Below are 16,523 nucleotides of genomic sequence, written 5' to 3'. Positions count from 1 at the left end.
TAAAAATACACTATCCAAACGATTTTAACCCTTATGCCATTGTATTAAAGTGTGGAATTATTTAAAGTGCGCACAGGGATTTACGAAGTCTTCTTTACAATACAGTATTAATTTGCAAAGGCTCTCTATTCATAGGCATTATGCTTTGAACTAATTGCCATGGGTTTGTTGACGCTTTAATCCTCGGGTGTATTTTGGTTGTATAATTTATGACTAATCTTTTGTTGGTAAATATGAGATAAGGAGACGCGATGAAAAGCGCGCGATTGGAAGCGTGAAACGTCTTCTACTTATGGTACTGTACAAAATTATAAAAACAAAGTGTAATGAAAACTTTTTCTCCAGATATTTCAATGTTTATTTTTATTTGTATATTAACGAAAAACGAACGGCTTTATTGAAAACTAAAAGCCTTTTATTCGTTAAAACATAACATAAGTAAATAAAGATATAGTTAAGAATCGACCTCGAATTACATGCAAATCCGTAGCACCATTTACTCAAATGTACATTATCAAAACTATCAAACAAAGCCTCTATGCCAATAACAGCAGTGCCAAACTGCCAACAGACTCATACCACTACAATCACAGCCCTAAAATGTTATTACGGAATATTATAAAGCAAATTGTAGTCGGCTAGATGACAATTACACGTGATTTACAACAACTAATAAACATATAACACCGATACACTGCGATAACAATACGTGACGTACGTAGCTAATATCAAATTATCCCATTAACGTTACTAACGAACGTAATTCAATTAAATTGCATTGAATGCCATTGACATTTATTGGTAGTTCATCTGCGTCTGCCGTAATGAATAGATATGTATTTGTCACTGGTCTAATTCATGTTTATTTGGGTTTGAATTTATTATGCAAATTGTTTATGAGCTTTACGTATTTAACATAAACCATTTGATTAACAACTGTGCAATTAATTAAATCTCAATGCATGTTCTATGTACCTTAATAGATATGTATGAAATATAAAGTATAGTACAAAGAAGGCTTTTACAGTATCGTACTTCATAGTTGATGTAATAAGGAGTAGCGTAGGGTACTTTTATTTTAGAGAAAATCTTCTATTTTAGGCAAAATAAGGTTTTTTTTATTAAATTGATGCGGTGGGTGTTGAAAATACAGCTAGTCGATAATATGAAGTGATCTAAGCGCCAAAAGAATTATGAATAACGAGTTTTAGCAGCGTAATGCTATTGATTCGCAAACGTGGCAGCCTATCCATCAAATTCTTTTGCTTTTCTTTGACGGACTATATCGTCAGGACAACAATTTTCATTACATCCAATTATACCAAACATTTATTAAAGAAATTATATTTATCTATTTCATCAATAAAATAATAAATACCGTTGTATGTACATAGTTACTGGCCGTTAAGTCTGAACAAATAGTACAAAAAAGTAAAATTGTACCTACATGCTCAACAAAGCTGACCATTTAATATTGACCCCTGAAAACACGCAGTTTCTATTATGCGCTGGCTACATTAATAGTTGTTGGTTGAGAGGAAGGGTAGGTCTTTGTGTGAGATGGAGTCTGCATTGGCTAGCGTAGGGATGCTACCCCTTGTATAATTGTCGGCGACAATGGGAACAATGCTCCGAAAATATGGCTAGGGAATTTGTTACGCATTTCGTGTGAGTGTAGTTGTGTCTGGTCGCTTTAGTGTAACGATTTATTTAAAAAATAATTAGTTTTTATTTAATTCGAAAATGAACTTTTTAATGGACTGTGCTATTGCACAGTCTTAGCAACGTCCATTAACGTCCATTTTTTTTTCGGTATGACTATTGTCATCCCAAAAAAAAAACAATTAGATTACGCATCAAATTTCTGTATAAATCCAAAAGAAGTTGTTCAAAGCGTTTAAAAAATTGCTGACAATTTTATTTTAATTTGTCTTATTATTGTTTATTTTTGTTTTAAAAGCTTTTTTAAGGTCTACTTAAACACGTAGGCAAACTTATTTTTATATAATTAGAACCTTATTCAAAAAGTATATTACCAAATAATAATTCTTAATTCATCAACAGCTCTGTTACTTAGTGAGCAGGGCATAAAAAATAAATCATCCCCTCTATAATTGGATGGTAAATTTTACAGCTGTCATAAAATTACCATGAGGCAGTGTTAACAGCGATTCAAATCAAAGTATTTGTTGAAGATGTGAGAAATAGAAACTGACGATGACATCAAAACGATTTAGATTTATCCTAGTGTTCATAAAATTTAAGAAAAAAAAAATAGGCATTTAGATCGGACTCCATCGAGATTTCAAATTAAATTCGCGATATTCCAACGACTTTCACAGGTCCTCTATTTTCTTGAACTAGAATTCCTATCATGTATTTATATATAATAAAAGTGGTTTTCAGGGCTCAATTTAAAAATATATTTACTACATAGTATATAATTTCAGAAATCAGAATAGTAATTATGGATACAATCAATATTTCCGATTTGCATAATATTTGACTACTTTGTTAAACTTCAAGTTATTAGTTGTCTGTTCGACTATAGACCTCCTGTGAAAATAGTAATTATCTACTCTGCAGTATTGCAAACCCCGTAGACCGCTTAATGGCTGCGACCAATGCATCGCGTACACCGTGTCCACGCAAACCCGGGTGTAATCACTAGTTATAACAATAAAAGTCGATCCGGCCCATTTCGTATCAAGTGTTGGCATGAGTTCAGAACTAGCGTTAACAGGCTCATTCGCAGCATCTGCCTGGCGAGAACGTTTTTAATATAAAGCTCTGTATACTTTACCACATGGTTATAACAACAGGGAACTGCAAAATTAGACTCTATCCATCTGACGTTAAGGCACAAGCGAGGCGATGTTGTTGACGCTTCTCTGTGGATGGATGTACGTGTGTTTGCTATGTTATAAGTTGATATATTATTTTGGATGATGAATGTAATATAACGTTATTTGTCACGTGACAAACATCTGATATTGCAAATCTTTATGATAAAATATAATTCTTAGGTGTATTGCCGAAAGCTGTCTTCTCTTTAAAGTAAGTTTCTGAATTTCGTCTTTTTACCTAAAGATTTTTTAAGTACGTACAGCTCTTTAAAAACCGTCATGCTTAAACCATATAAACTTTATTTTGTATTTTATGAATTAATCGAATAATACGATTATTCATGAAACGGGAAACCAAAAGTACGCACTTAGATTAAAGCAAGAAAACGATAAATTAAGAAATACCCTTGCACAAAAAATAAGCGTTTTTAACACAATTTATACGAGAGCCATTGATTCCAGTGTGTCGCGACGCCCAGACGCCATAGACATTACACTACAAAGTTCAGTTTAATCGTGTTTTACTGTTACCAGACAGACGCAGACACCCTTCTCTCTATAGATGTAGGTACAGTATATACAAGAGAAGCTGCGATTACTTTTTTTAATCTATTCGTGTAAAGTAATTGAATTCGTTGCTTTATAGGGATTCCATTACGCAGTATTTTCAGTTAACTCGAAACTAGTAGAATTTGGAAAATTCTTCAACTTTTTGTCTCTAAATTAGAAAAGGCACACAACAAAAAAAATACCCGAATATAAACCCTTTAAAGAAAATTTACTTGTTTTGCTCAAAGCATCGTTTATACCAGCAAACACTTTTCTATTTAGCTTGAATTAACGTATTTAAGTAACGCTGTATTCAGACATCATGCTAACAAAAAATATCGATGACATGTATGGTTTTGTGGTTCGGTGGTAGGTGGTTGGTTTCATTTTGATTAAAAAAAAACGCTTCAGTTCTATGCAAACATCATTCTGAACCAATTTATTAAGCCCAGGCTTCAACAGAGTTCAATTATTAGTCTACACAATTCTGAACCAGACACCCCTCCATCCAAAACATAAGTACAAGCTGCACTACCCCAAGTTCTACAGATTCCAGAAACTACATCGGAATCGTCGTATACGTCGGAACAGACGCATTCGTCGCAACTGTCGTAACTCCAACATTGTAAATTTGCAAGAACGAAATTAATTCAGACGCCAGCGGTTTCACCCGAGCACTTCAAAATTTCTTTTGCGATTTATGTATTGCGAGAAACGGACAAACTTGTGCAATTACTGTGAAAACCCGCAAATCTTGGCCTGCAGTTATAAGTTGAAAATGTTGAAATATTCAGCTTGAGTTGAAAGTGGTGTTGTCATCAAACGATACATATTTTTCGTCTGTACTGTTGTTTTGACGTTTAATATAAAACAGCGTAACTTATACTACAGATATTTCTTTATGAAGAAAAGTTTTAAAGATCACTAAATGAAAACGGTCTGACATTAAATCGAATACAAAAATATTAGTTATTACCTAAATGATGCAATGGTTTTTTCACGGGTATTTAAACAATTCCCTTTAAATAATGGATCAACCTCACGAAAATAACTATAAAAATATCTTTTACATAGTTGCTCAATTAAGTGCCCCTTATCAAACGCTTATACTTAAACCTTGAATTCCAAAGAAACTGTGTATAATTGTTTTGTAAAAATCCAAGTGCGTTTACAGACTTGAAGCTGATAGTACTTAAGTATTTATAACGTCATAACTTACTCATCGCTATCATAATATTTGTATAAAACTAAATGCATTTCATCTCTAAGAGTATTAAGTTTGTGGAGCCGTGTAACGATTCGTGACGTCCGCGAAAGCACTCAATCCTTTTATGCGATAACATGATTTTAGGTAAGGTTAGCAACGAAAGTCGCTGAGCAAGAATATCTACTTTATCTAGCCTGCTGTTTACCACTTCTGGGCAAAGGGCTGCCCACTACATACTGCAACAAGATAGACTCATTATGGTGTTTCGCCTATCTGGTTTCCTAGTCCCAATACTAAGTACTTCCACCCCATTGAATTTCAAAGCTTTGGAAATCTGATAGTGTCATGGATTTTTGTTGGTGTCTGTACCTTCCTACACTTGGGATACATTACGCCTACGGTAAAGTGGAGAAACTCTTTCGCTAATACACAATAAAGTGGTATACAGTATTTTCGACTGGTTTCGGGATCAAAAGGCACTTATTGAATGACTTTGTAAGGAATTCCCGAAGATAGCACTCAAAGGATTTTGGTAATACTTGTAAGCTTACTTTTCATTTAAGATTCGGTGCTTTGACAGAGGTAACTTAAAGATTTCGTTTTTAACAAACCAAAACGTCGCTTACCTAACATGGCATAATATGTATCTTTCTACTTAGATTTTATTAGTCTTTAAGCATGTGCTCATTACTCAATACGTTTATTGCATTCCACAATGTGAACTTAGGTGGCCATGCTAATTCAGGCAAACATACTGCACAATCAAAAAGGCAATAATATCAAGGTGCTATATCTATGTGCTGATCAATAATTTACTTTTCATTGTCCGTTTACTACTATTATATCATCAACCATTAAAAATCTTAAGAATATCTGGATCCTATTTTGACTCAGATTTGAGTAAGATGAAAACTAAGAAAATAAAATAATACACGACACGTAGGTAAACTCCTAATACAAAACTATACCCAAATATTATGGGGCAGATCGTAATTCGGCGAAAGGGGTTTTGCAATACCTCAAGACAAAGCCACTGCATGATCCCAATCTGCGTCATACCACAGATTACGTACATATTTGATATACGTAAGTCTATTTGAGCTATACAACCTACTTTAATTTATACATGGGCAAAACGAAAGCACAATGTGGTTACTGCGTTATATCGACAGATGGCGCTGTTAAAGTTAAAGCAATAATTACAGATTCTAACACCTTTATAAAAGAAAGAAATAAAAGAAAACTTTATACAAAAGGCGTAAATAAATAAAGAATCTTAATTGCAAATGTAACATCATCAATAATAAATATGAATTCAAAAAAAGTTCAAACAGCGCCATCTATCGGAACTTTAATACAACAGTAGCGCCACCCCTGAAGCCTGAACATAAAAACAGATTCGTTTCACTCCCTGAAGGTTTCAGGAAGATTCCGCTGCTATAAACAGATGGCATTATTCTCAGTGAAGCTACATAAGTAAAAGCCGATCGATACCTCACTAACCTCTGACATTATAATGTTTTTTTTTCTACCTCGGCCTGCGAATTTTCGTCATCACCCCAAATACTGCTTCTTCATAACATCTCGTTGTCGTTTCCACAAAGTTTTTACGTTTATAGCTCACAATATAGCCAAAATATCGCTTGCTGACATTCACAAACGTCACTAACAAAATCCTAAAGCAAACTGTTGATAGTCATCCATACGCAGCTCAGCTTGACTCACTTTCCTCTTCGGCGGGAATGAAACGCTCGTCTTTTGTCCCGTTCTAACCTACAAAAAACTATATCTCTGTCTCTCACCGGTGTCGATTAAACTAAACCATTACCGGCGAGAACAAAAAAGGGTCCCCTTTGAGCAAATTGTAATATATCATCGCTTTGACGTTATGAGCCTGGGGTCCTCGGCCGAACTAGTCCGCTTTGTCCAGAAGCAGTAAATTTTACTAAACTTAACGGTTTCTATGCTTCATAAAGGATGTTTGACACGTTGTGAATCTGATTATTCCCACAATGTAATACTGGCAACATATGGTAGCTTCCCGTTGCCGTTATTGCAGTCTACCCACAAAAATGGTAAAACTGGACACTACCGAATAAAACAAAATATTTAATTCAAATAAAAATAATACATTTGTATTTTATGATACAAATTACGAGTGCAAAAAGATTATTAGCTAGCATAGATTCATCGTAGCATTATTTACTGACAAACAAAAACATGTGCATTTCAACATAAAAATCTATCCTTTTTTAACATCAGACTCAAAACAAAACGTAATTTCAAATACTAAAATGTTTGTCCTTCACAGGGATCGAACCCGCGCCACAGCACGTCGCGCTCGGTGGGTTCGGCATGGTCACGTAAATGGATAGACTCTACATGTCGTCGAATAATCCAATGGTTAAACTATTTGAAAGTCCGTTCAAGTTATATTGCAAAATTGCTATAATAATATAATTGTGTAATTGACTGCGACCTAATCTTACCTAATAAAAAAAAAACAAAATAACAATTGATTTCATCGAAAACCAATCAAGCCACATTAACTTCAACCAACATTTTTTTTTAACAAATTCACAGCTTTTCGCTGGACATATAATACGAATTTATGACGTCATAATCTGTCAGACCGGTAGCGGAACAAACGTAAGCTGCGAAAGCGCCGGTCCCTCACGCATTGGACTCATCCATCATTCGAGACAATAGCCAGGGTCGCGGGTTCGCAGCCAGAGCAGCTGATTTTGTACAATCGAATATTATACGCTTTTATTGTCCGGAAGGTCATAAAGAAGGACTTTTAATTGTATTTGTTTGGTTATTGTCTCGTGATAAAAAATAAAAATAAAATATTCAATATGTGGAGTGAACAAATCCTTTAATATTTTACCTTTTTTACTTATTAAAGTCTGTTACGGAACTCAACCTTATTCAGTTGAGATAAATGCTGAGCCAACGATAACGTCAACCGCAGACGAATTCCCAAATATTACTTTTTTCATTTGTTATAATCTGATTTTTTGTTAGATTAAGCTCTCCAAACTACTATTCATTAAATTCAATACCTGCTTTAATAAAAAAAAAGATAATTCAATTTAATTTAATCATTGCAATAAATATGTAAACTTTATTAACTGCAGATGTATCTCCATCAATCTGTCCCCTGAGTTATTCGTAGTATTCACGTAATTAATTTACATTACAAACCTTTAGAAAAAAATACTTGCACTGGCATAATACTTTGCATCTAAATTAGGACCTATTATTGTTAAGTCATCAAAATCATTATTAGTTATTAGTTTATTGCATGACTGTTCAACAATGGGACAGAAATTGTCATTAATGTTTCAATTCTACTTTCTAGCTACTACTTATTTGTATGATTAACAATTTGTGTAGCTTTCAAGGCGGATCAATGACACTTAAGCTTAAGCCAACTTTTTCATCATTTTGCCATTTTTGTCAATATATTCCTAGCACTAATCATCTGATACAAACTCAATAGGTTTCTGATTGCATTCAAGAGTAACATTTCAAACTATATCGCTTAGCACGTTACCTTAATTGTTTCGTCCATTATAATCCTTTTTAATTTCTAAAGCACTTATTGGATTTGCGAAATCCATTACTTAAGGTTTCACACTTCGAAGACACAAAATATTTGGTATATTTAAAATTTTAAAGGAATATTTGTTTGGTTCAGAATTCGCTTGGTTGTATCTTAATGAGTTTCATATCAGTAAGTGCAAGTAGGTAGAGACCTACATTACCTACGTAAGAAATTGTGGTCAAGCTATCGGCTCGTGTTCATGTCTAATTGACTAGTCATGAAACACAAATCATTGGTAAAACCACAACTATCGGAGGTCTTAGTTTTATGTGAAAGGTTGCAAGTTTAAACCTATAGTACCAACAGCATAACTTTCAACTTGATACTATGATTTCCTGTTATTATTAGACACCACTGGTGATGAAAGCTGGCTTTAGAAAAAGCAGGCTGCTCTTTCGTAAAAAGCTTGAAAAAAGCGTGCAAATGAAACAACTTTTCGTCGGCACTTACAGAGAATTTATATATGCATGAAATAGTTAGTAATCTACATGATATGATACCTAATTTGGTTTAGCCATAATTTTTCTATTGGCATCACATAACAAGTAAAAAAATCCCCAAATCACCTCCAATTCGTAGAGATAAAATAATTTAACTACATTATTTTTAATAAAAGAACATTATAAAAAAATCAACTGCTTTGCAATACATAGGAAAATGATTTGGTTTGGTTACTTTTTAAAAATATGTCTGATTTCTATAATAACTATTTAAAAATGCGTCCCGTATAAATACTGCATTTATATCAAACCCGCAATCGTCCAAATGCACAAGGTCTCTAGCGAGAATACAAGCCTTAACAGTTTAAGATGGTACTATGAAAAAGTTGGACGGATAATTTAGTGTACTAATATATCTGATTTCCGAAAAATGCTTCCTCTTACTAGTCAGTTTATAGAATTTTCCCTCGCCTATAACAAATAAGATTCTTCACTCAATTAGGAACTTAAATGAATTTGAGTTATTTAAATTTTGTTTAAAGATTAAGACAAAAACAACGTTCTGACAGAAAGAGATATGACGAATTACTTCAACAGACAAATAAATTTAGGATAAGTAGTTGTGACAAGCGAGCTGGCTACCGAAACAGATTTTAAACTTATCTATTGAATGCACACTATCGGAGACCCGGTATTTTGGTCTTATCGGTTGCACACAAACGCAACAACCTTTTTTCAATATACACACAGAGAAACAAAGTCATTACCAAATTAACATGACATTCAGGTGACGAAAAGCATTTTGTAAACAAGTCTCATTCCGTGCGGTCGCCTAGGTGCTTAGTGATTAAACAATTTTATGTGCTAACAATAACACTGGTCGTAATCATAATAAAGTATGTGTCAGTGATTGTTATCTTAAGAGTGTAAGGATTGTAAACATGTCAACAGCAACCCCATCGCCTCCGAGTCTACATTCCGATCAAGAAGACTCTAGAGATTCAACTACATCAGAGTTCTCAAATCCAGGCTTACCAAAGTACGATCCTATAGAGACATCGCAGAGAGACTGCAAAACTGGCGGAGTGACATCCCATGGTGTTGCGGATATACTGTCCGATGGTGTCAGCTACAATGTCTCTGACAATGTATTCTCAGATTGCAAACCAGAAGCCTTGTCGTCAATACCGAACGCCTTCGTACAAGATTACAACTCAAGGGACTCGACAGGATTCAGCATACAAGATATTCTTGGTTTACACCAATCTTATAACCCCGTTAACACCCAAGAAGAATTAGAACCAAGATATGAGTACCACATGCCAAACTACGAGAATATCAGCAACAATTCAAATAACTACGGTTCTGGTACAGAAGAAGTAATCGCGGAAGATTGTATCGACAAAAGTGACAACATTTTCAATTCAACCGCAACACATATTGAAAATCAAGTAATTTACTCACGAAGCTATGTCGCTAATGAACCTGTTCGCTATCATGGAAGAAGTGGTCTAGGCAGCGATGTCATAAAAGATCCTGCAAGAGAAATCGACGACTTGCACGATTCTAGTTTTCCCAGTCAGGTAACTGTCACGCTAAAACGATCTTTATATCTATAATTTAATGACAAAAATTTGTATTTTTGCTTTGACGCCAAATGAGACCGGGAGTTGAAGGTGATTTGCAGCAGAATAACCGGATTCCTAATGGCATTTTAATTTTATTATAGATAGTATCAATTAAGAATTGTATCGAACCTACCTTATTGTATTGTTTAACACAGTCAACGTTGGACGTTATTCTAAAGTGGTATTTCATATTTCAGAATCCTTCATGGAGTAACAAGTCTCCCTCAAGCACTACTATTCGAGCTTCTTCGTCTTTGTCAGCTACAGGTTAGTAACACAACACAATGTTTAATTTAACCTATTATAATTTTGTAAGTATTTATTTGGATGAATTCTGTTCAAGTTATTTTCTAAATAATATTCAATATTTTTACAAATGCATTATTTACTTCTTATGGAAAAAGAAAAATCTACATTATTTACAAAGCGTCAAAAAAGACTACTAAATCTTCATCCCTGCCAAAGTCGGGAAACGTGCCCAGAAGGCTGGCTGCATTGCCACGTTGTATGGCATTGCTAATTCTTTGGGCAAAATATAGACCAGCCTTCTGATTTTTCTTTTTATATTGAAATAGTTTTAAAAATGTAAATTTAAGTTTACTTTAGTTTATTGTAAAAATTGTTTTGATTGATTATGTATCTTCTTATTGTGTTTTAAGTATATTGTTTTATTTTTAGGAATGTCAACCGAGACATCTTACCAAAAAGGATTTACGAAACGAGCTCGCACAGCTTACACCAGCTCGCAGCTAGTCGAATTGGAAAATGAATTTCATCAAAACCGTTATCTTTGCCGTCCAAGACGCATCGAACTCGCGAACTACTTACAACTATCGGAGAGACAAATCAAAATATGGTTTCAAAACCGAAGAATGAAGTACAAGAAAGACAATAAACATAACAAGCCGTCTTCATCAGTAGATGACAGCAGTCCCTCAAGTTCTAAAGAGATGTCTCCGAGCCAAGATCACAAGATGAGTCATGGGAGAAGCTGTGGGGGACACGACCGGCACAGGCGCCTGCTGTCTGACAGCCACACATCTCACCACAAAATCTACCTCCAATCCAACGACAGCGTCGCAAGACCTCCCGAATACTCGACAATCAATCCATTGAAATCTGTGATAAAAGGGCCGCAGAGCACAATGGAACTGCCATCGTATACACCAAACTTGTCTTATTCATCATACTACACGCAGGGGACGAGTAGGACCGCTTACTCACCGATGTCTGAGGTTTATCGGTACAGCAACGATGAATCACTGCCACCGAATGCTAACGCTCTGCCTTCGATGACATCTGATAGCTACGTGCCGAACGGGGCCAACTTGAAGTTGAACGATGATTTAGTGCGGTTTAGTGCAGGATCGACATACTACAACCCTCTGCCAAGCGGTGTCGTTATACCGTCTACGACGACTGATAATTATGGATTTAATACTTCTATGTCTTCAACAATGCCTACGTATGAAGACAATAATCTGCATTCAAGAACAGGTAATTTGGGATTATCTCAAGACCCGTACTTCTCGTACATAGCCCCGCCTTCAGACCCGGCCGGTCAACATGCCTCAACCGCGACTAGTAAATATTCTTCCTACATATCCTTATAACACTTACTTATTACTTAATTTGTTATTTCTTATATTTTAGACATGTTATTAATTGTAAATATTACAATTTATGCCATAATTGCTGTTGCCATCTGTTTGTAAAAAGTTATTTTTCGAGTAAAAAAATATATTTTCATTTCTAGTTTTAAGCTACTTAAGTTTTATTTTAAGGACGTTGTATCATTTATCTTTAATAAAAAATCTATGAAAAATGTTTCCTACTTTTTTAACCATGATTTTCATTTCTGAGGTTCAATGATAATAATATGATTAAAATAACTGAAATCCCAACGTTTCCCCGAAATCACGTACTTAATAATGTATGTTTTAGATAGGTTAGTAGCTATTTAGTCGGACACACACAATTCAGCAAAATACCAAATGATAAAACCAAGATTTATTTTATTTGTTTATACTTTATATCACATGTCACAATCACACACCTCGACAATATGTTTTTGCAAAGTTTGTGTACAAACGCGAGCTTAATCCAGAGTTGGTTTCTCTTACAGCAAACCTTAGAGTGATTGCAGTTATTATTACATAATATAATAAAGTTATCAAATCTTAATAAAAGCCTATTTATTTGACATAGGCATTTTGCATTGCATCGTTGCACACGCATTAGATAAAGTTGCATAAAATTGTTTCAGTATTTGAAAATCCTCCCAAAAATTCTCCAATCATGAAAAAGCAATAGAGCAGTTAGATAATAAATAAACGGAATTATTATAAACTATCAGCTATCAAATAGTGAATCACGAAAATCAATTACGAGTCTAGGCAATTATAGAGGGTATTTAAGTAATTAGACAATTTGGCAATTGCATCGATAACGTAAATGATAATTAAAATTTAAAATAAGGAAAAGTTGTAATTCTTCATGCCAGGCAGAACATAAAATGGTGATTTATGAATATGCGTAAAATGTTAGATGGGTAGATGTTAGAATAAAGCATCTAAAAGCTTGCGATCAATTTAATTATGATATTTATTATATGACTATTGGCATTAGTACAAGTCTTCATTTCCTAAACACAGTTAAGCTTGTCTTAGCTTGTAATTTCGATAAACATGTTTACATATCCTTGTTTTTATTTTTTCATCTAAAACCTTAAATGTAAACATGTTTTTTTTTATTTCAATTCAGCCTAATTAGGCAGTAATAAAAGGATTACTATCAACCATTAGCGAAACACCTGTGGAAGGGGTAGCTAATTACTAATTAGCCAAAGAGGTAACACGTATAAAAGGGTAGTGAATATTCCAAATTGACATCATTTGATCCCAGTACACACAGGAATCATGGCTTCTTACCAAACCGAGTTTCTCTGTGACATGTCTTTCGCTGTCAACCAGGTTGAAGGTAGTACAGATCAAAATGTATACCGCAATCTGGATTATTCAGAGCATACAGTACGTTGCACCTTTTGCGTATACGCTTTTATTCTTTGTCACAACCTACACGAAACTTTCAGGTATAAAATAATGTCCTTATATTAATTTCTGCATTTTATTTTCAGGCAACACAACCTGATGCAGAAAATGGATATAAACAGCTCATACATTCACCATTGGATCCAGAATTACTTGAGTTTGCAACTGAGAACGATCAAACCGCAAACTTTGCGAGCAGCCAGTTCTGTAACTACTCAGTTACTCCTCATAGCTCTTACCAGTACACTCCTCTAACACCTGAGCCAGTATCCTATCCAGTGTTTCAGCTGCAACCCCAAACGCAGCCAGTTCAGCCTCGACAAGATAATCACTTTATGTTGAGGAAACATCATGCTCACATCACAAGTAAGTATTATACACTGGGTTAACGTAATAATATTCGTTACATTCCCATTCATCCAAAAATATGTTAAATATCTAGTGGCGATGTATTTTAAAATGATGTTTCTTTGTTTTCAGTCGCACCAACCTCTAAAGGAAACTTCAAAGCGGTCGTCAAGCGCAAGAGAAAGCGCACCATCTTTACCACCGAACAAGTGGAAGCTTTAGAAGAAATTTTCAAAAGGAAACAATATATCTCAAGGGAAGAGAGGCAAAGCATCGTGCAACAGCTACAAATTAACGACAAAGCCGTCAAAATATGGTTCCAGAATCGACGCTTGAAGATCAAAAGAATGTCAGAACAATCTGCAGAAGAGCAAGAAGAATTCGAACAAGCGGTAGAAGACAGACTTTCTCCAGCGAATCGTCTTGATGTAGTAGAATCACGTATAAATGAAAAGACCGATGAATTTGGTTACGTCACTCTTGATGATGTCATAATGGGTAATCTGGCAAATGTAATAGATGACTTTTTGGTGAAATGTCTTGATGTTCATTCTGAAGAAAGTTCAGGAAGTGATAACAGTCCAGTGTATGAGCCCATATCACCAGCCAGCGTTACCGATAGCAATGATGAAGATTTAGAATCTTCAACTGGTTGGAAACCATCACAACCTAAGGAGTCTTTGCAAAGGCTTTTTGATTTACAAACTATGCTTTCTTTGTGATATTCTAGTGTGCAAATTACCTTTAATTTATTTTTAGTTTGTAGTAACTTAATTTATATTTATAAGAACAATAAATACATTTTAAAATTAGCTCTGAACTTTATTTCATTGACTAAAACATAATTCGAATGAACGATGAATGACAGCGATTTGTGGATTGCATAAACCATTTTTATTATTGCTGAAATGCAGCCATAGAAGAATTAACCCATTCTTTGATGTTGTTCAATCCAGTCTTGATATAGCTAGTGATGAACAAGGAGAACATTAATTCCCACTCCACTTACTGACCTATAATAGCATAATAATATCTCGGTCGTTGGTGCAGTCATGATTGCACAACATTGCTATAAATAATTCAAAAATTTATCATCATAGGCCTGATAATGGCTTGAGGTTCGTGAAATCTAACGAAAATAGACGAAATAGTTATACAACCAAAATTAATGAACGTAACAAGTTTGTTTGGCGTATTTAATTAAATCTACTATAAAAGTGTGATCTTTTGTGGGTATTTCGAACCCATAAGCATTAGTTGTGAAACAAATGTCGGTACATCTAAAAATCTTTAGGAAAAGTACGTTATCGTGACACAAAAGTTAATGATTGAAGTGAGAGCGTGCTGTTTGGACCAGTGATTTAGAATATTTATAATTTATTTGATTTTGCTAGTTCATAATGATTCAAAATATTTTATTAACTGCTTTAGCACCCTTAAAGAACAAAAATGAGGTAATATTTGTCAAATTGTATTTTCTTCTGACTGTGGAAAATTGTTAGGTTATGAAATTAACCAGATAGTGGTTTTTTCCAGATCACATGTTGGGAAAATCGACCGTTTACTACTGTATGGCCAGAAAATGTACCACAAAAATCAAATGGTACGTATTTCCGTACGATTGTTAGTAAAACTTTATATAATCGGCATTTTGACACGTTACCACATTACCCAAGAAAATTAGATATGTAATGTCAAATATTTGGTTGAATAAGACAAGACCTTAGCATAACGAAAGAAAGAAAAGGGCTAGACAGAGAAAGAAGCTATACAACTATCTTGATTTTAAGTGTGTTGCTCATGTATTTTTACTTTTATGTCAGGTATAACCAGAACAATAAAGAAAAAGCAGAAGAGAGTACGCACAGCGTTTTCAACAGAACAAATACGTACTTTAGAACGCACATACCTCCGCCATCGCTACATCGATTCAGAGAGACGAGCTGAACTGGCCAAGACCTTGAACATTGGAGACAAATGCATCAAAATCTGGTTTCAGAACAGAAGAATGAAGGAGAAAAGAGAATCATCAGAATCCAGTTACGAGTCTTCAAGTGAAACAGGTAATGATACTCCAACAGTACCTTCTTCACCCCCTTCGCAACCCTCAGAAGCCGCTTCACCTCCCTTACAAGTCAACAACGACCAGCAAAGCGAACCATCAAACCAATGTTACTATAACACTGAGCAAATGTACCAACTACCTACTTATTACAACCAAGGGCAAGAAATGCAAGCATCTAATTTCGCGTCCTATTTTTGTAGGGACAATAATATTTATCAAACTCAGTACTATCCTTATGAATTTAATTATGGTAACGGTGAAGGGAATTTCAATCAATTTGGTAATGATGTCAATAACTGTTGGTCGTCTAATTACTACCCCTATTATACTCCTATTTAAATAAATACTAAAAGAATTATATCGAAAAGAGAATTAATATAAATAAATATTTAAAATACGATAGCAAATTATATAAAAAAGGAATTAATATATTTTATTTATTAACAGGGTAGATTTATATAAAAATTATTTATTAAAATATTGACATTTATAGAATGTTTGTGCGAGTCGATATTTTAGTTTATTCTTGTTTACCTACATTAGTTTAATATTAATATAAAAGTAATTATAAGTATTTTTAGGTAAGTAAAATAAAAAATACATTTCTACCAGTATTGTAGTTATTATTATTGACATTTATTTAGATTTAGATTGTGCCTGCCGAGACCTGCCTAAGTATTGTTTTTCTCATCCACAGTGGATGTAAATATTGTATTACAGATAGTCTTGTTTATTTTAAGTTATTCAGAAAACTATTTATGAACTTATTCTTAAGAACTT

At 34.2% G+C, this 16,523-nt stretch overlaps 3 protein-coding genes and 1 long non-coding RNA gene across 4 annotated transcripts in view; 3 read left to right on the top strand and 1 right to left on the bottom strand.

Annotated features, from left to right (window-relative positions):
• The window catches only part of LOC113496619, a 38,300-nt gene extending 31,607 nt beyond the window's left edge, over positions 1-6,693 (bottom strand). Inside the window, exon 1 of the long non-coding RNA XR_003400836.1 lies at positions 6,106-6,693. This is a non-coding gene — a long non-coding RNA (uncharacterized LOC113496619). The remainder of the gene's footprint in view (positions 1-6,105) is intronic.
• A 2,470-nt stretch (positions 6,694-9,163) lies between these two features.
• Positions 9,164-11,977, top strand: LOC113496620 (homeobox protein Hox-A3a-like). The gene is made up of 3 exons (XM_026875896.1): positions 9,164-10,235; positions 10,478-10,547; positions 10,959-11,977. Exons 1-3 carry the CDS (start codon positions 9,594-9,596, stop codon positions 11,891-11,893), a joined length of 1,647 nt encoding a protein of 548 aa, XP_026731697.1. The 5' UTR covers positions 9,164-9,593; the 3' UTR covers positions 11,894-11,977.
• A 1,221-nt stretch (positions 11,978-13,198) lies between these two features.
• Positions 13,199-14,400, top strand: LOC113496770 (homeobox protein MSX-1-like). Its single transcript, XM_026876091.1, has 3 exons — positions 13,199-13,309; positions 13,417-13,696; positions 13,787-14,400. Exons 1-3 carry the CDS (start codon positions 13,199-13,201, stop codon positions 14,398-14,400), a joined length of 1,005 nt encoding a protein of 334 aa, XP_026731892.1.
• Positions 14,401-14,981: 581 nt separating this feature from the next.
• LOC113496686 (homeobox protein pnx-like) lies at positions 14,982-16,129 on the top strand. The gene is made up of 3 exons (XM_026875988.1): positions 14,982-15,132; positions 15,215-15,281; positions 15,502-16,129. Exons 1-3 carry the CDS (start codon positions 15,079-15,081, stop codon positions 16,080-16,082), a joined length of 702 nt encoding a protein of 233 aa, XP_026731789.1. The 5' UTR covers positions 14,982-15,078; the 3' UTR covers positions 16,083-16,129.
• Positions 16,130-16,523: the final 394 nt, after the last annotated feature.

The sequence above is a fragment of the Trichoplusia ni genome, chromosome 8 (assembly GCF_003590095.1).
Source record: "Trichoplusia ni isolate ovarian cell line Hi5 chromosome 8, tn1, whole genome shotgun sequence".
NCBI classification, from domain to species: Eukaryota; Metazoa; Arthropoda; class Insecta; order Lepidoptera; family Noctuidae; genus Trichoplusia; species Trichoplusia ni.
The sequence above is the reverse complement of the archived record's forward strand: the minus strand, read 5'-3'. Positions and strand labels throughout refer to the sequence as shown.